Raw genomic sequence first — 20,852 nt, forward strand, 5'->3', positions numbered from 1 at the left:
CATTTTGTGTTTCACAATATTACTAAATTCCATAGCTAAATTTCCAAAACGGGGAGGTGGAGCAGAGAAGGCATGTTTGCACTAAAAAGCAGTACTCAAGGCAAGGTTAATTTCAGATTACACTTACTATAATATAATTGTTCCATGAACTTTTTAAGTGCAGAAATATCGAAGAACTGGTGGAAATAATGTACAAATGAAGTTCAGACTCCTTTTTCTCTACATTTGGGTTGCTCTGTAAAGGAGAGGCTCGAGAGGAACTTCCTAGGTAAAATACATTTCCATTTCCATTACCCTTGAAAGGAGTTTCACTTAGAGAGTCTTTGTGTTTTGGAAGTCCCTGCGGTTCTTTTGTGTTTGTTGTGCAGGAAGGCACACTGCTGCCTGCCTTGCCACTGGCTGGTGTGAACTGACAGCGCCTCCCGGAGGGGACAGGTAAGGGTCGAAAGGCACCTTGGCTGTGAAGGGACAGCGTCTTGATGTCTGAAGGAGGACAAGTTGAGTCCTTCGACGTTGTGCTGCTCTCTTGGTAGTACCTGTTGGGCAGAATTTAATATTAAACATGATATTCTATGTTTTACCCTTCACAATTTAAGAGTAATAAATGAACAGAAACAGGTGGCCGGATTGCAGCAGTATAAGACAACGTGAATGGTGGATGTTTTCACTTAAAACAAATGGTGGTTTCACTTAAGTGATTTAATGATTTAATCTCAGTTGTTGGCTTAGAGAGGAGACCAGGGGAAGACATGGCATAGCAAGTCTTTAACTGACATTTCTGTTATCCAAAATAAAACTCTCCTCAATGTCATGTAAAGAAGCATTTATTATATTTAAAGTTTTGTACTTCTCCTTCAAGGGGCCCCAATATTTCCATCAAAAGGACTTTTTCATTCTAGTTTTAAAACTTCGTAGTTCTTTCATTGTGCATTGTGTGCAACTGTGCATCTTTCATTGTGCATTTCTAATGGATCCTATAAAGGAAAAAATTATTAAAATGGAGATATGAAGGATTTTTTAAAATGGTGCTTTCTTCTTAGGTTTACCTTTGGCTAAGATTCTTTTAACTTTTCCAATATCATCCGCACTTTTTTCAAAATCAGTCATAGTGTCCCATCCCTTTACCTCCCCATTCTTCCTGGCTCACCATTATCTCTCTACTCTGCATCTTGTAGAGGCTAAGAGGTTACAGAATATGATTAGATCTTGTCTCTACTCCTGGCTGTGCTACTGAGTGGCTATATGACCTTGATTGACCTAAGCCTTCATTTCCCAATTTTAAAACAGGACCAATATAGCGCCAATCTCATAGGGTTTCTGTGAGGATTAAATAATATATACAATATATTTGAAACACAGGAAACAGTAGGTGCTAGCTATTAATATTACCCTATATAGCCTTGAATTGCTGGTTTATCAGTTTATATTAAGGTATCTTGTTCCTGCTATAAGACTGGGACCTTCTTGAAAGCTGAAAGCCACTTTGTTTTTATTAGTTATTAACTTAATTTGCAGCAGATATAAAATTCATTATCTGTACAGTGCTATGAACTGTGCTGAGTGTCCACCCCAAGCTCCCTCATCCAAATTCCATTCCCCCTAAACAGCCACCCCTTGTCAACCCCTCTGGTCTAAGGCTGTGCGCTCTGGCATTGCGCTCCCAGAGTGCGGCCTAGAAGGAGCAGTGTAGGCCCCTGAACTTTTCTTGCCCTGTGGGGTGGCATGTGACTAGATTGTAAGCACACAATGGGACAAATTACTGTGTGTGACCCCCCAATCCCTGAATATGCTCAGTTATTATATCTTATTTTACCCTATTCAAAGGTTATTATATTATACAACAGTGTTATCAAAGTTTCTAAAAATAGACAATTTTCAGAATATGGAAATTTCAGGTAAATGCATATGTTTAGCCCAGAAATGAATAGTACATACTCCAATCCTCTTTAAAGTGATTAACCATCAGCACTAACAAAAACACTAGCTTTTACTAAGGACCCACTAAATGCCACACACAGGTTAAGCATGTTTTGTGGATCTCACTTAGCGCTTATATAGCACCGCTACGGGAAAAGTACTATTATGGGCCCCACCTTATCCATGAGGAGATTGAAGCCTGGGAAGATTAAATAGCTAGCCCAAGACAAGGATTTGAAGTCAGGCAGTTTGGCTCCAGAGCCTACATGTTTAACTATTGTGCAGATAAAAATAACACAGCTCTCTTTTTCTATTTTCTGTGAAGAAATGCTTCTTATAGAGAAAAACATAAGCTTTACCTCCCTGATGGGTGTTTTTTTTTCCTTCTAATTTCTTAATGATATACAATTAAATATAACACATTCTAATTTTTTTTAGGTGGTACCGAGGAATGAACCCAGGACCTCGTACAATGGAAACAGGTACTCAGCCACTTGAGCTACATCCACTCCCCAATGAGAGCTGGTTTTTTTGTTTGTTTGCTTGTTTTTAGACGTACTGGAGAATGAACACGGGACCTTATACATGGGAATCAGGCACCCAACCACTTGACCTACATCTGCTCCCCTCTAATTTTTAAAAGAATAACAAGCAGGTGAGCTCTAATTCTGTTTCTCAAACAGACTGGTTTTTCTTAAGTGACTCCCTACACCTGCCATGCACTATGGTTAGAAAATCTCCTTGTAAATTTTCATTAGCTAAATTTAAGTAGAGTGTACAGACAGATGTAAATCCAGATGAAAACCTACCCTGGTGGGTCTGGGCCTAACAGACCTGTGCTAAGGACTTAAGTATCGTCAGTGTTTCTTTTTCTCTTGCTTTATTCAAGGTCAACTCAGTTAAATTTATGTAAATCATATTCTGTGCCAGTATTGTGAAAATATTCTATTGATCTCAGTCTTTTCTCTATGTTTTTTAACATGCTCAAGCAATAGGCAGTCTTTTTCTTTTCGGCTTTAGAGTGCTCTTAAGTAGGTCATGATACACTTTTCCTAAAAGCACATTTTGGTAAAATACTTACTTGGTCTTCTCCTGTAAAATACATGTGAACATAGAACATCCACTAAGAGCTACCAAAGGTAGAGAAACTTAAATACTGAATCTCATTGTCTGGGATCATTAGTTTGTTTTCTATCCCTTAAATGTTAAAGAGCCTGTTGTTTATGATTAGCTGAAAAAGTAATCATACTTATGTAAGTCTGATGTCCCAAGATAGCTGCATCCTTATGACCTGCACCTTCTCATAATTAGGCCCAAAACTTTACACCTAGGAGGTGTTTCAAAGCACTGTACATGATGACATCCTTTAATCCTTTAATTAGTGTTTTCTATCCTAGCCTGCCTTTTGTTTAGACTTGTGATTCAAATGTTTAATTATAGAGATGATAGTGCTAGAAAACTATGAGATAGTGGACCAAGCTCCCTCCCTCTCCACTTTATTTGGAAACTATCCCCCTCCTTCACTCATGGAGAAAACGGAAGCTGCAAGGTTTTAAAGACCATGACCTGTTGGCTAAGATGGATTTTTTTCAGGGAGAGTCATTGATTCAAGCTGGGGAGTCAAGACACCTTCCCCAGGATTTTAAATCTGATACATGGACATGTATGAATCAGCCTTTGTTTGGTTGTAAGAGCTATAATGTGAATTTAAAACAGTTGGTAACTTTGTTTACTGCCCCAATAGGGTATTCATTGAGAGAGCATAATGCTGACACAACCATCAGAGAAGGAGACAGAATTCCATGGGCCTCAAGCTTCCAGTTCCAGCTGTGCCTAAATGCCAGCTTCATTCTTACCATTCTTACATTCCTATGGTTTGGTTTCTAGCCTTTGCTGATTTTCCTCATTAATCTACGTCTAAAATTGAATACAGAATCCAGGTCTTAGATAGATAGATAGACAGAAAGATAAGTATCTGTTGAATTAATTTTGAATGGCATGAACTGCCCTAAAAATTCCATTAAATTCCCCTTTTAACCTAAGCTGGATTTCTGCCACTTCTAACAGGGCTCTAACGTCTATAATAACCTAAAACAACTACTGCAAGCATTAATGAAACTTCTCTCATTTTTCTAGATTTGAAGAAAACAATGAGGCTTTCAGAGTGTTCTGGAAAAACCTGGGATATTATGTGCCTAAATGTGAAATGAAGAATTTTGGGAGCATGTGGAAAGCTTTCACTGGAACTGCCTGTTTTCTCTCAATCCTTGCAGTTACAAAGGCCATGTTAGGAATTTCACTGAGTGCCCTGCCTCAACAAGGCACAGCCTTCTTCCCAGAAGCTCATAAATCATAGCACTTAGAAACATAGCGGAACGCATATAAACTCCTTCTGAATGTGGTTTATTACTACATGGATTTAGATCAAATTACAATTCCCCAACCTATACATAGCAAGCCAGACTAGGTTGTAAAGAAAATGATTATTCAGTCAACAAATATTAAGCACCTGCTATGCACTGGGTTGAGCAACAGAAACATATAAATATACGAGAATCTCTAGGTCCCTGCCTTCATGGAGCTTATATTCTGGAGGGAAAGCAGACAATATATAATAAACATGTAATCATAGCTTATGAAAGTGCTACAAAATAGAGTGCCCTGGTAAAGAAAATCTGTGTGGATCTGTTGGATGGTGTTATGCTTTTGACAGGGGATCAAACAAGAGCTCTCTGTGACAGGGAAATTAAACTGAGGCCTAAAGGATGAGAAAAAGTTAGCCATGTGAAAAGTAATGTTAAAAGGGGAAAGGAAGTGCAAAGGCTCTGAGCAGGAAAGGGCTTGAAATGCTCTAGCCAGTGCCACTAGAGTATGGTGAGCATAGGGCGAAGTTGGGATGAAGTTGGACAGGTAAGCAAAGGCCAGATCTTGCTGGGATGTTTAGACCTGGTAAAAAGTTTTATGTTCTGTATACTTGAAAGGTTTTAAGCAAGAAAGGGACATTTTGAAATGATCACTTTGGCTTTAAGGTAGGTAATGATTCAGGTGGGAGCAGGAAGAGACTAAAGTTAGGATGTTAGTTAGGATGTGGCAATAGTCCAGATGATGGTGTTTTGTGCTAGGGTGCTGGCAAAGGAGTTAGAGAATCTGTGCTTTCCACGTGCCCCTGAAAGATTGTGATGCACGGCCAGGCTTGAAAACCACGGATTTTAAGAATTCTTCCAGGTCAGCTTTATTCCTATGCTCCAGTGGATCTGGACTTGTTCCTCACATGGCCCAGTCAGCGTGCCCCTGATTCTGGCTTTACTGACAAGCAAATTCAGGCCCCTGTAGCCGGTGTACCCTCAGACAGTGAGAGTGCTCAAGAAACGCGCTTTCCTATTCAACTGACTTCTCTAATTAACAATGTTTTGCATTCTTAACTTTTGTTAGAAAGATTTCTAAAACTCTGTGGGTTTTTTATCAGTCAGACAAAGGGGTGTTGATGCAAAGTACCAGAAATCTGTTGGCTTTTATAAAGGGTACTTATTTGAGGGAAAAGCTTACAGTTACAAGGCCCTAAAGAGTCCAACTCAAGGTACCATAAGAGGTACTTCCTCACCCAAGTCACTTGGCACGTTGAAGCAAGACGATGGGTGTTCTCCATGAGGGTTCAGCCTTCCTCTCTCTCAGCTACAGGCTGGCATAGGGCTTGTTTCTTTCTGGGCTCAAGTGCAAACTATCAAGTGAATGGCTCATCTCTCTTCCCGGGGCTGCAAAATCAAAGTTCTCTCCTCTGCTGGGTCTTTAGAGTTCTCTCTCTCTTCCTAGTTATCTTCTTCTATGTCTTCTTGACTGAGTGCCCATTTACATCAGCCCACCAAGGAAGTGGGGACTTAGCCTGAGTTACACCCTAATCTTAACATAACTTAATCAAAGACATCTCAGCTGAATCTAATACAATCAAAGGGTCTCATGCCCAGAGGATCAGACCAGTTTAAAAACATAATCCTTATCTTTTTTAGGGTTTATAAATAATCTCAAACTGCCACAGTTTGTTTTTTCGTAAAGGGCAGAGTAGCAGGCACACGTGAATTTTTGAATTGGGGAGCTTTGGAGTTTCAGGATTATCTTTCATTATTATAGTCTGAATCTGAAGTTGAATTGGCCTGAAATAGCAGGTTCCCAAGGTGGAGGCCAAGAGGAAGGGAGGCCTTAGTGAACCTCCCTATGAACTCCAATAGCCCTTCCCAAGCCACCACAAATCAACGTGTGCTATAGTGCATTGGTGCATGCCAGGCGGAAGAGCTTCAAGTCACCCCAAGTTAACATACAGTTTAAGTGAATGAGTCCTCTTGACATACCCCCTCTCCCTTCTGCTGCCCCTAAAGCCCTCTTTAATGAAAGCTCTGAATCATCATTGGCTCCAGGAAGGATCTCATACCTACCAAATCGTTCCACACATCAATTAAAGGTCCCACACAAAATGCCAGCAGCACCTCATCATGAAACCCTGGTAGGAGGACCTCCAAGCTACACTTCTACAGGGGAAGTTGGTCCTTCCTCCAATTCCAGCATTATAAAGGGTCCCTCTGGGGAAGCAGACTTGGCCCAGTGGTTAGGGCATCCGTCTACCACATGGGAGGTCCGCAGTTCAAACCCAGGGCCTCCTTGACCCGTGTGGAGCTGGCCCACATGCGGTGCTGATGCGCACAAGGAGTGCCCTGCCACGCAGGGGTGTCCCCGCATAGGGGAGCCCCAAACACAAGGAGTGCGCCCCATAAGGAGAGCCGCCCAGTGCGAAAGCAAGTATAGCCTGCCCAGGAATGGCACCACACACATGGAGAGCTGACACAGCAAGATGACGCAACAAAAAGAAACAGATTCCCATGCCGCTGACAACAACAGAAGCGGACAAAGAAGAACACACAGCAAATAGACACAGAGAACAGACAACTGGGGCGGGGTGGGGGAAGAGAGATAAATAAATAAATAAATCTTTAAAATAAAATAAAATAAAGGGTCCCTCTGGGCATTTTAAGCTGTGGTTTACAATGTTAATAAAGCATTTACTAGTCAATCCTGTTACAGCAAGTAAATACTATCAGAACTTCCAAAGCCTCCAGAACCCTGGCAGAAACACAGAGACCATTTTTTAAGCTAACTCCATAAACTCTATTTTAACACCTTTAAGAAAATTACCTTTGCTGTAGCCAATTTTCCACCAATTTTCTTGCCCAGAATAGTTGGTTGTGAAGTTAAAATTATGTAAAGCAAATTGGTGATGCATTCCCTGTAGGGAAAAAAAAATCTTCCAAAACGAAGATTTTTGTTGTTGTTGTTGAGAAAGAAAACTATAATGAAATTAAGGTTTTGAAGAGAGATTGTAGGTTATTTTGTTCAAACCTCCCAGGCAATGAGAAAAGGTAATCCAGTTACCTAAGTTATTGAGCAGTGCCTGTCATTTGTGAATAGTCCCTGACTAGGATTTCACTCTTCCTTTACAGTACTTTGCAATGCTTTCCTAACTGGAATACTTCCCCCAGGTCATGACTTGCTTTTCAGGGCTTTACCCCACATTAATTTTCCCCATGCCCATATATCCCATGAATCCAGCTCTTAAGACTCCTATGCTCCCCTCCTTTACTATCTAGATACTTAAAGATAGAGTCACGTTTCAAGTTATGCAACTTGGGAGATTCCTTTTTAAATTTACTCCTAAACTCCTCTCCTAACTTCCAGACTGAAATTTCAATTGCCAGATGAACTTTTCCACCAGATGAGGCCCACTGGGACCTCAAGCTGAACTGGTCTAAAGGAGCACTTAAGCTTGATCTTCCTGACATTCTTATTTCTTTGAAGGGTATCACCAGTACCCCTGCTTGAAACCACAGTGGTTTCTTGTTCCATCACCTCTATTTTCAATTAATTTCAAGTTTTGTAATATTTTGCCTCTAAAATGCCTTTTCTTTTCTTTTTTTTTTTAAAGATTTATTTTTTTTAATTTCTCTCCCCTCCCCCCCCCAACTCAGTTGTCTGTTCTCTGTGTCTATTTGCTGCGTCTTCTTTCTTTGTCCGCTTCTGTTGTTGTCAGCAGCACGGGAATCTGTGTTTCTTTTTGTTGCGTCAGTGGCACCATTCCTGGGGAGGCTGCACTTTCTTTTATGCTGGGCAGCTCTCCTTATAGGGTGCACTCCTTGCACGTGGGGCACCCCTATACGGGGGACACCCCTGCGTGGCAGGGCACTCCTTGTGCACATGAGAACTGCGTGTGGGCCAGCTCCACACTGGTCAAGGAGGCCCGGGGTTTGAACCGAGGACCTCCCATGTAGTAGACGGACGCCCTAACCACTGGGTCACCCTAAAATGCCTTTTCTATCATCCTTTCTACACCCTTCCCACTACAACCACTACAACCCACTACAACTTATTACTTTCCACCAATCTTTGATCTCTCCCCACTTCAATCCACTCTAAGCACAACAGTCAGATTATTTTTCCGTAATAATGGTTTTATTGTATCATTCTCCAGCTTTCAGTAACTTCTCATATCCTGTGAGCTGCAATGTAAAGTGTTCAAGTGAACTTTAAACTCTCTGAAGTATGGGTCCAATTTAATTCCAACCTTGTATCTGTATTCATGTTCTCTTTTCAGATCACAATGGACTGCTTACTGTTCATAATCATTATTCCATTTTTCCTACCTATATTTTATCTTTTAATGCAATATCCTCAACCCATGTGCAAAGTCTACTATTCCTTTACCAACTGTCATCAGAGTTTTTATCCCCACACACAACTGAATATGACCTTTCACCTCTTTAAATCTCATTGACAACTTGCTCATACGCCTTTATGACATTTGGCATGTGTACTTTGTATTATTCTTATTTATATAAATATCATATATTGGACCCAACATCTTGGAACTTGGGAAACTATGCCTTGCTCATCTTTTTATCTATTATAGGGCCTGACATAATGCCCTACAAAGAATCAGAACTCAATAATTTTTATTTAATTTTAATCAGTTATTTATTAAATTGTGACTTCTTATATATTGAGTGAGAAAAATCATACTTTAATATTTAACTGCGTTTGAATTAGGAGAAAGTTCTCTCACGGAAATCAAAATGCCTTCTTCATTATTATCTATATAATAATATACAACTCAATCCAAATATAATATATATATAATAAACAACTCAATCCAAAGCTATTAGTAGAGATGAAGCAGTAAGAAAATCAAAATGAAATGTAAAGTAAGTTGGTTATTAAGCTAAAAACATAACCTAAATAAGTCTCACCTGAGAGAGGATTCATTTAGATTTCTAGATTCTTTATGTCTCCAAAAGATATGGCCATTATTCTCTTCCTTGACTAAAAAAAAGAGAAAAAAGAAAAAAAAAGTTAATTGGTGTGGTAGCTTGAGGTTTTTTATGGATCCCAGAAAATCATACCTTAGATCTAATCCATTCCTGTAGGTGTGAACCTGTTGTAAGTGGGACCTTTTAATTAGACTGCTTCAGTGAGGTATGACCCAGGGTGAGTCTTAATTCTCTTACCAGAGTCCTTTAGAAACAAGGTAAATACAGAGAAAGACACAGAAAAAAAGCCACAAGAGAGAGAAGGACACAGAAGCAGAGAGAAAAGCCACAGAAGAGAGAGAAAAACCAGAGAAAGACAGAAGCTGAAAGCAACAAAACCAAGACAAAAAAGAAGAGAATAGCAGGCGCTGCTAAGTGCTTGCCTTATGAGAGAGGAGCCCAGGATCACTAGCAGCTGGTTATGGGGGAGAGAGCATCACCTGATGGTGCCTTGATTTGGACATTTTCACAGCTTCAGAACTGTAAGCATATAAACTAATAAATCCTCATTGTAAAAACCAATCCATTTCTGGTATATTACATTGTGGCAGTCTAGTAGACTAAAACAATTGGTCATTAATTAGTTTCATTGAGTACATAAAGAAGACTTAGCACATGTACTGATTTGATAACTTTTTATGAATCCTCATGAAAACTTGCAGGTTCAAAATTATAAACTGGGCAGCATGATGGAATAGAAAGAAATTTGACTTTGGCACTGAAATGCACTCCAGTTCAGACTCTTCCAGTAACTGTGTGAACATTGTAAATTACTTTGCAAATTATCACTCAAGTTTCAGTATACTAATCTGTAAAAGTGAGGATAAATATTTCTTGACTGAAAATAAGAAAATATATATAAAAATGACACATATGCCTGGCAGAGTAAGTATACAGTAAATATTGGCTTAATTCAAACTAAAAAAAAAAGCCAAACAACAATTACAACTTACATGAAGAAAACTGGCTTATCCTTCCCATTATGTCGTGCATTTTATTAGTTTATTTTGGGTGGTAAATAATAATAGTATCTATTAAATATGTTCAACAAGAACCAAATTTTCATTTCCATAAGCTACTGTAGAAGGTCAGTATTAGCTACATATTCTAACCTCCAATCAAAACTCAGTTCCCTGTCTAATCACCACCTTCCCTGGTAAAGAAAAGTTCTGAGTTAAGGATGCAGATTGAGTCCATATAGCAAGGGAGGGTAAGAGATAAAGCCCTTGCTCCCACAAAGAATTCTTTTTAGGGATTTCCCTGGCTGTCTTGGCTGTTTCCTTTCCTTGGCCTGCGTGCTTCCCTTTCCTGCACCGCTCCCTTTTTAAGTTTTCTTTTGAGGTAAAATTTACATAAAATGAAATGTAACATATGTTATATTCACTGAGTTTGGTCCCCTTTCCTTCAGAATTCCTCAGCGTATCTCTTCTGTCCCTCTCTTCTGTGTGTCTGAGAACAGCCCAAGGCACCAACATGCTTGGGAGAAAGAACTCTCATTTTGGAAGGCCACAGAAGATGCAGGATGGGATCTATAGAAAGATGGAGGGTGCAGGCAATTATGGTTGCTCTATTCTATGCAAAAGAGGTCAACACAGCCCTCTTAAAGTCTAGCATAGCTCCTCAGAATTGGAGATCACCTGGTAATTTGAGGTAAAAAAAAAAACTTGAGGACAAAGCGTTCTTTGAGAACCTGCAGTTTCAGAAGGTGACTGTTGGAGTCAAAGTGTACTGGCCACCTCTTGTTTTGTCTTCCCAGCATTTCCTTCTCTGAGGACCTGCCCTCTTCCTACAGTTACCACAGATGTCTCCATCTTAAAAAAAAAAAAAAGAAGACAACTTTTCCCCCTCCATGAAGCCAATACAGCTTAAGCTTCAGTACCCGTAACTTGCATGGATTCCTTCCACAGTCCTAGGAAAGGCTCTAACAAAGTTCATGTGGTCAAATGTTTTCATAAAATAGAAAAGGGATTTTAACCTCAATATTTAAGACCACAGACTCCTACCACTTCAATTTTCCTTTGTTTAAATTCCCCCTTGAGAGTAATTATAGGCACTTTACTTTGTATTTGTGATTTCTTCTATCCAGATTGCTTTGGAGTACTGCAAGTATTTTATACATGGTGTTTTCATTCATTTTCATTTTCTTTTTTTTTTTTTTTAAAGAGGGCTCTCCAAATTGTATGAGTATCAGGACCCACAAAACTGTATCTGCCCCTGCCCTAGCCATAGATGATTGGCCTAGAAGTGAGCGCCTCAGCCAAGCTGGGCCCATCAGTCTTCCCCTGGACTTTCGACATTGGGACCCAAAAGATAGAGTTAGAAGCCTTCAGAGCTGAGAAATGTCAATAGCAGGACCCCAGGAGAAGATTCCCCATAGACGCTTAAGCCCTGGAAGAGGTCCCTGTGTTTCTGGTCTTTTACTCTTTGGCTCTTCTGTTCCCCCTTTGGTTACCTAAGAGACTCCAATATCCTTCCAATAAATTCCCTTTTGCATTATTTGCAAACTAAGAATTTTTACTAATACATAAGTGTTTAAGACCCAAATTATCAAAGACATTTCTTATAGTAGGCATTTCACAAATAATGGTACTAAATATGATACAAATAATGCTTTCGATTATTGCTGGAATTAAGTGGAACATATTAGCACTTTCATTAGCAATGACACTTACCTATTAGGAAGTTGGTATTACCTAGAGAATCAACCTGTACATAGGTCTAAGTTGTCCTTTAAATCTGATTTCATCCAAGTTTACTAACCTACCCTGAACTTCCTCTTTTTTATGTGAGGTCATTAAAAGGTTGTGACAGTTGGACTCAGATATGACCTTTCTACACATGTCTCTTCTGTCACTTTTACTGAACCTGTGGTTGGCGCTGGGGTTGGTGTGTACACAGGAGGAGATTTGAATCTCTGGATTGGTCATGTGCCAGCTAAGCCCTGAGCCTCAGCAGAGTTGCAACTCCTACTCTCTGGTTCGTTGGACTTACCCAGGTCAGCTAACAGGGAGGTGAAGATGGTCAACCACCACACCAGGGAACTGAGAGTGTCTACAACAGCAAGCAGGAGAATCGCATACATCAGCCATGTGGGATCTAAGCCCCCTCTCAATTTAGAGGTGGAGAGGACATCACCCTCCCAGGGCCCACAGGATGGAGGAATAAAATATGGATTAGAGAGGACTTACTGGTATTCTACTATAGAACTATTGTGACTCTAGCAGTGGAAGAAATAGTATCACTGATGTGGAGACAGTGGACAGGGAAGTTGCTGAGAGCAGGGAGAGGGAAGAAGAGGTGTGATGTCGGGGCATTTTTGGGACTTGGAGTTGTCCTGAATGATACTGAAGGGACAGATGCAGGACATTATATATCTTGCCATAACCCACTGAATGGACTGGGGGAAGAGTGTAAAGTACAATGTAAATTATAACCATGCAGTGTAGCAGTGCTCCAAATGTATTCACCAAACGCAATGAATGGGCCACAATGATGAAAGAGGTTGTTGATGTGGGAGGAGTGGGGTGGGGTGGGGTGTGGGATATATGGGAACCTCGTTTATTTTAGTGTAACATTTTTTGTGATTTATGTATCTTTTAAAAAAATACAAATAAAAAAATTTTTTAAATGTTTTTACCTTTAAAACAACTTTAAGTGTCAATGTCCCTGTCTCTTTTTATGTTAGCTTTAGATTTTAATTTGTAACAGCGGTGTGAAGAATCTTAGGATCATCTGTACTCTTCCACTTAGAAATGAAGTATTGTTTGATCTCTCTTTCTATACTTGGTGGGAAATCCTGGATGTCAGTGACCAGAGTCTAGTAGGTATAAGGTAATAATGACAAGAGAACCTGAATACAGAGTTATACACCACTGTATTCTCTTTTGTGCATGCTGCACTCTATATTCTTCTTTAGTAGCTTAGATATGAAGTCCTTTAGCCATTTAGCCAGTGCATATCTGATGACATGTTCTGTGGTGCTGATAAACGGAAGAATATTTCGGAAGGACATTACAAAAATAATGCTTCTGCTTTCTCTACAGCAAAAGGGCCAATTATATTTGTCAAAATCCTGTTTTTGCCTGTCACAATCAAGATGGCAGAGTGAGATGCTTCAGGAATCCATACTCCCACAGAAGCTTTGAAGAACCAGCAAGGGAAGGCAGAAATATCTTTCTCAAAGCTCCAGAAGGCTGTTAAAGAACTGCAGCACCAGGGCAACTACCAAATCAAGAAAAAGTCTATTTGAAAGCAATAGGATCTGATAGCACCCTGACTGGCCCCTCCCCCACCTCTCACAGGCTCAGTGTGAAGCCAGCCTGTGTACCCTGCAGAATCTTGGTCATGGCTCTGGAGGAAGCAGAGTAACCCTTGAGCCCATACTGGGAGCATGTGTGTCTGGCCCAGTATGTCTGGTGGTGATCTGAAGGACTCATCCCAAAATTTGCCCTGTGTGTAGAAGACAGCTCACTGAGTTATCCCACAGAACACTCATCGGAGAGCAGTCAAGTAAGTGGCTGCCTGGAGAAAGGAATTGAACAGAGCTTGAGGATCTTGTGAGAGATCATATGCCCATTGTGGGAGTCCCACAAGGAGAAGAAAGAAAGGGGCAAAGAGAATACACAAAGAAATAATGGCTGAAAACTTATCAAATTTCATGAAAGACAAAACTGTACACATCTAAGAGCTAAACAAACTCCAAACAGGATAAACCCAAATAGACCCACACAGTGCCATGTTATAATTAAACTGTTAAATGCCAAGGATAGAGAATTCTGAAAGCCACAAGAGTGAATCAGTATGTCACATACAAGGCAGCTTCAATAAGATTAAGTGCCTATTTCTTATCAGAAACCATAGAGTCAGGAAGGCAGTCAGATGACATATTTCAAGTGCCAACAGCAAAAAATTGCCAACCCAAAATTCTATATCCAGCAAAACTTTGTTTAAAAAATGAAAGGGGATTAAGACATTCCCAGATAAACAAATGCTAAGACCTCATTACTGATAGACTGACCTTACAAGAAATGCTAAAGGGAGTTCTGCAGGTTGAAAGGAAAGGACAATGGACAATAAATTGAAGCCACATGAAGAAATAAAGATCTCTGGTGCATAATGACAGGGTAAATATAAATGCCTGAACTATTGTATTTTTGGCTTGGACTTTGATTTTTACTTCCTATAGGACCTAAAAGGCAAATGCATAAAAAGTAATGAAAAATCAATAGTTTTGGACTCATAATGTAGAAATATGTAATGTTTGACAAGAACTACGTAACGTTGGGGAATGCATGGGTATAGGAACATAGTTTGTGAAAACTATCGAATTTAAGTTGGTGTCAAAGCAAATGAGATCATTTTAGATTTGGGGTGTTAAATATAAGCCCTATGGTAACTACAAAGAAAATCCAAAAATATCTACAAACTCACAGAGACAGAAATTAGACTACAGATTGCCAGAGGCAGGGGTGGATGAAATGGGGATTTAATGCATAATGGTTATAGGGTTTCTGTTTGGGGAGATAAGAAAATTTAGTAATGAAAGATAGGGAGAGTACTGCAATATTGTGAATATGATTAATCCCATTCAGTGGTATGACTGGGAATGAATGTGATAGGAAAGTTTATGCTGTATATATGCCCTACAAAAAAAAAAAAAAAAAGGAACTAAAAAGACAATTAAATGTAGTACATGATTCTGGATAGCTTTTAGCAAGGGAAGAGAACAGGCTCAAAGGAATATTACTGAGAAGAGAAAAAAGGGAAATACAGACAAGCTATATATCAGTGTTAAATTTCTTGAACTTGAAATTTAAATTTCTTAACTGCACTTAAGGTGGTTACATAAATGAATATTCTTGTTCTTAGGAAATGTATATGGCAGTTTAAGTGTTATAGAAGTATGATGTATACAACCTATACTCAGGTGTTCAGAAAATGGATGCTAGACAGATAGATGAATGGATCAATAGAAAGATACATCAAATGAGACAAAATGTTAAAAAATGGTGGATCTTGGTATCAGCAGTGGGGTGGGGGGTTATATTTCTGAGTATGGGGTTTGTTTTATTTTTGTAAATATCTTGTAAGTTTGAAAGTACTTCAAAATGAAAAGTTTAAAAGTTCTAATAATTTAAAGATCTAAGTAAAATATATTTTTTAAAAATTCTGTTCCTGTGGAAAAGCTTTCACATGTAACAAATATCCACTAAACCTGAGACAAGTCAGTGCACTTGGGAGTATACCTTTCTATTTTAGTTTATCCCACATCATTCATTGCTTTTAGAATATACATAGGTTTTGTATATTAAAAAATCTTTAGTTCAGCTTTTGTATCATTAAATTATCATGTTATCTTTTCTTTGGGGATTACTCTATTTCACTTCATACCAGTGCTTCAAAATATACCACTAAAGACTATTTGGTAGCCATCTACTTAAATTAAAATTAAATAAAATTAAAAATCAGACTTCTGGGAAGATGGCACATTAGATATGGGACTCTCTTCTCTCCCAGGAAAATAGCTAGAGGACGGGCAGAAACGGCTTGAAAAAAAAAAGTTCTATGTTTTAGGACACCATGGGAAGGCTAGATACCACCCTAAGGAGAGAGGGCACAGGAAAAAAAATCGTGATGGAAAGACTGTAGGTAGAAGCTGCAGCTAATGATAGGTGAGATCAAAAACACATTGGAGGCATACAAGAGCAGACTTGAAATGACAGAAGAAAGAATAGCTGATTCAGAAGATAGAACAGCTGAAATTGAAGAGAAAAGAACAGAGAGAGGAGAGAATAGAAAAAAATGAGCAGGGGCTCAGGGAGTTGAATGATAACATGAAGTGCAAAACATACATATAATGGGAGTTCCAGAAGGAGAAGAGAAGGGAAGAATGGGCAGAAAGATTATATATAATGGCTGAAAGCTTCCCAATTCTCATGAAAGAAATAAATTTGCATGTTCAAGAAGTACAGCATACCCCAATCAGAATAAATCCTTAAAGACCTACTCTAAGACATACACTACTCAAAATGTCATAAGCCAAAGATATAAAGACAAAATTCTGACAACAGCAAGAGAGAAGCAAACCATCACATACAAGGGACACCCAGTAAGACTTAGGGCAGAACCCAAGGAGGCGAGAAGACAGTGGTATGACATAATTAGGATACTGAGAAAAATTGCCAACAAGAATTCTTTAACTGGAAAAAACTGTCCTTCAAATATGAAGGTAAATTTAAAATATTCACAAGTAAACAGAAACTGAGAGATTTTTAAAAAAGAATCCACATTTGTGGGAAATATTAAAGGGAGCCTTATAGCCTGAAAGAAAAACAGGAGAGAGAGGCTTGGAGGAGAGTGTAGAAGGCAAGAATATCAGAAAGGATAACCAAAAAGTAAAAAGACAGATGAAATAAAATATGTCATATGAAAACTAAAGAATAAAATGTGGAAGTAAATACTGCTTTTATGGTAATATCATTGAATGTGCTGGATTAAATTCCCCAATAAAAAAATAAAGGCTGACAATGGATAAAAAAACATGAGCCATTCATACACTACTTCTAAGAGACTTACCTTAGACCCAGGGATGCAAATCAGCTGAAAGTGACAGGGTGAAAAAAGATACTCCAAACAAAGAGTAAGCAAAAAAGAGCAGGGGTGACTATATTAATATCAGATAAAACAGACTTTAAATCCAAAAAAAGTTGTAAGAGCTATGGAAGGCCATTATATATTAATAGAAGGGTCAAATACCAGGAAGAAATAACAGTCACAAATATCTACACACCTACCCAGGTAAATTCTGGCAAAACTGAAGAACTAATACTAATCCTGCTCCAACTCTTCTGAAAAATTGAAGAACAGGGAAAATTTCCAAACATATTGTATATAGCCAAAATCACCCTAATACCAAAGCCAGGTAAATATACTACAAGAAAAGAAAATTATAGACCAAATACTCTAATGAACATAGAAGCAAAAATTCTCAACAACATGCTTGCAAATAGAATCCAAGAGCATATCAAAAGAATTACAAACCATGACCAAGTGGGATTTGAATGCAAGGGTGGTTCAACATAAGAAAATCAATTAACATAATACACCACATTAACAAATTGAAGGGAGAAAGCGGACTTGGCTCAATGGATAGAGCATCCACCTACAACATAGGAGGTCCACGGTTCAAACCCAGGGCCTCCTTCACCTGTGTGGAGCTGGGCCACATGCAGTGCTGATGCGCCCAAGGAGCGTTGTGCCATGCAGGGGTATCCCCCGGGTAGGGGAGCCCCACGTGCAAGGCGTGCACCCTGTAATAAGGAGAGCCGCCCAGCACAAAAGAAAGTTCAGCCTGCCCAGGAGTGGTGGCCGCACACACGGTGAGCTGACGCAGCAAGATGATGCAACAAAGAGAGACACAGATTGCCGGTGCCACTGACAAGAATAGAAGCAAACACAGAAGAACACACAGTGAATGGACACAGAGAACAGACAACTGGGGTGGGGGTGAGGGGGAGGGGAGAAATAAATAAAAATAAATCTTAAAAAAAATCAAAAACAAATTGAAGGGGGAAAAAGACATGATCATCTCAATCGATGCAGTAAAGGCTTTTGATAAAATCCAGCATCCTTTCTTGATGAAAACACTTTGAAAGATAGGAATAAAAGGAAAATTCCTCAATATGATAAAGGGCATATATGAAAAACTCACAGCCAGTATCGTACTCAATGGGGGAAACATTTAAAGCTTTCCCTCCAAGATTGGGAACAAGACAAAATTATCCACTGTCACCACTGTTATTCAATATTGTACCAGAAGTTCTAGCTAGAGCAATTAGACAGGAAAATAAAATAAAAGGCATTCAAAAAGAAAAGAGGAAGTAAAACTCTGTTTGTAGATAACTTGATTCTATATTTAGAAAATTCTGAAATGACATAGCAATTTGAGCTAATAAATGAGTTCACCAAAGAGGCAGATACAAGATCAACATGCAAAATCAGTAAAGTTTCTCTACACTAGTATCAAACAATCTGAAGAGGAAATCAGGGGGAAAAATCCATTTAAAATAGCAACAAAAATACTCAGATACCTAAGAATCAATTTAACCAAAGATGGACACAACCTATATTCAGAAAATTATAAAACAATGCCAAAAGAAATCAAAGAAGACCTAAACAAATGAAAAGACAATCCAATTTAATGGATTGGAAAAATAAATATCGTGAAGATGTCAATCCTACATAAACTGATTACAGATTCAATGCAATAACAATAAAAATTCCACAGCCTATTTACAGAAATAGAAAAGGAAATTTGGAAGGGAAAGTGCACCCAAACAGCCAAAAACTTTCCTAAAAAAAGAAGAGCAATGAGGAAGGACTTTCACTGCCTGACCATGAAATATACTACAAAGCTATAGTGGTCAAAGGATGGTATTGACATAAAGATAGACACATTGACCAGTGGAATAGAACTGAGAGTCCATAAATAAACCCTGACCCTCTATGGCCAACTGGTTTTTGACAAACCTACCAAGTCCATGTTAATGGGACAAAGCAGTCTCTTCAACAAATGGTGCTGGGAGAACTGGATATCCATAACCAAAATAATGAAAGAGGGCTTTTATCTCACTCTCTATACAAGGATCAACTCAAAATGGATCAAAGCCCTAAATATAAAAGCCAGGACCACAAAACTAGAAGAAGAAAATTTAGGGAAAAATCTTCAAGATCTTGTGGTAGGTGGTGGTTTCTTGGATCTTACACTCAAAGCATAAGCAATAAAAGAAAAAAATAGATAAATGGTACCTTCTCAAAATTAAACTCTTTCAACCTCACAGGACTTTGTCAAATAGGTGAAAAGGCAGCCTATTCAATGGGAGAAAATATTTGGAAATCACATACCCAATAAGCATTTAATATCTATGATATATATAGAGATGCTACAACTCAAAAATAAAAAGACAAACAACCCAATTAAAAACTGGGCAAAAGGAATGGAGGAGAGTATGGGCTATGATGTGAACCAATGTATATGAGGTGCAGAGGTGCCCAAAGATGTACTTACAAAATCCAATGGATGTGTCATGATGATGGGAACGAGTGTTGTTGGGGGGGGGAGAGGGGGGGTGGGGGGATGGGGTTGAATGGGACCTCACATATATATTTTTAATGTAATATTATTACAAAGTCAATAAAAAAAAAAGTGTGAAAAAAAAAAAAAAACTGGGCAAAAGACTTGAAAAGACATTTGTCCAAAGAAGAAATATAAATGGTGAAAAAAAGACAGGAAAAAATGTTCAACATCACTTAGTGATGAGGGAAATGCTAATCAAAGCTACAATGAGATATCATTTCACACCTATTACAAGGGATACAATTAAAAAGACAGAAAACTACAAGTGTTAGAATGTGGCGAGATAGGAACACTATTGGTGGGAATATAGCATGGTACAGACACTGTGGAGGACTGTTTGGCAGTTCCTAAAGAAGTAGATAGAGATTTGCCACATGACTTGGCAATACCACTACTAGGTATATTCTCAAAAACTGAGAGCAGTGACATGAACAGACATCTTCACAATGATGTTCATAGTGGCATTATTCACAATTGTCAAAAGATGGAAACAAACCAGGTACCCATGAACCAATGAATGGATAAACAATTTGTGGTGTATACACTACAATATTATGCAGCTATTGGAAGAAATGAAGTCCTGAAGCATATGACAACATGGATGTACCTGGAGAACATTATGTTGAGTGAAGCAAGCCAGATGCAAAAGGAAAAATACTGTAGGTTTGTGCTATTATGAACTAAATATATTGTATAATATTGCTATTGTATTGTATTGTATTGCTAGAATACAGGTCACAATAAAATAGAATGAAGTTCCAAAATGGAAAGCTAAGAGTTAAGCTGTGCAGAATTGGTAAAAAGGTTGTTAATCTTTAGAAATGAATATAAAAATGAAAGCACAAACATAATGTTTGTACCTAGCAGTGCTATTATGTGGGTATGACAGTAGTTGAAAGGGAAAGTCTGAGGTCATGCATATTAGAAAGAAAGCTTAAAAATGTAACGTGTAGCATAGTGAAACCTCATGTGAAATACAAATATGGGAATACTGAATATATTAAAAACCAGACACAAAGTACTATATATTGTATGATTCCGATTATATAAAATGTAAATATAAATCAATTTATAAAGATGGAATTAGATTATAGGTTACATAGGGCTGGGGAAGAATAGAGGGTTTGAAAAGTTACTGCTAAGGGGTGTGGAGTTTTTTGTTTTGGAGTAATAAAATTGTTCTAAAATTTTTTATGGTGATGAATGCATAACACTGGCTGTACTAAAAGCCATTGATTTTCCATTTTGTATGGACTGTATAGTATGTGAATAAATCAGTAAAACTGCTTTAAAATAAATTAATTAAAATTCAGTTCCTCAGTAATACTAGCCACATTCAAGTGCTCAGCAGTCATTGGAAGCTGGTGGCTACAGCATTAGTTCAGATATAGAATATTTCCATCATTGCAGAAAATTCTATTGGATAGTAGCTGTTAAAGAATATACCTGAGGGA

The 20,852-nt window shown here is 38.5% G+C and overlaps 1 protein-coding gene across 1 annotated transcript in view; it reads right to left on the reverse strand.

Moving 5' to 3' along the window:
- The window catches only part of C12H12orf56 (chromosome 12 C12orf56 homolog), a 105,599-nt gene that overhangs the window by 45,526 nt on the left and 39,221 nt on the right, over positions 1-20,852 (reverse strand). The window contains exons 4-5 of the mRNA XM_071218733.1: positions 9,204-9,276; positions 128-536 (exon numbers count right to left, since the gene is read on the reverse strand). Coding sequence (XP_071074834.1) covers positions 128-536; positions 9,204-9,276 — 482 coding nt within the window. The remainder of the gene's footprint in view (positions 1-127; positions 537-9,203; positions 9,277-20,852) is intronic.

This window comes from Dasypus novemcinctus, chromosome 12 (assembly GCF_030445035.2).
Source record: "Dasypus novemcinctus isolate mDasNov1 chromosome 12, mDasNov1.1.hap2, whole genome shotgun sequence".
NCBI lineage: Eukaryota > Metazoa > Chordata > Mammalia > Cingulata > Dasypodidae > Dasypus > Dasypus novemcinctus.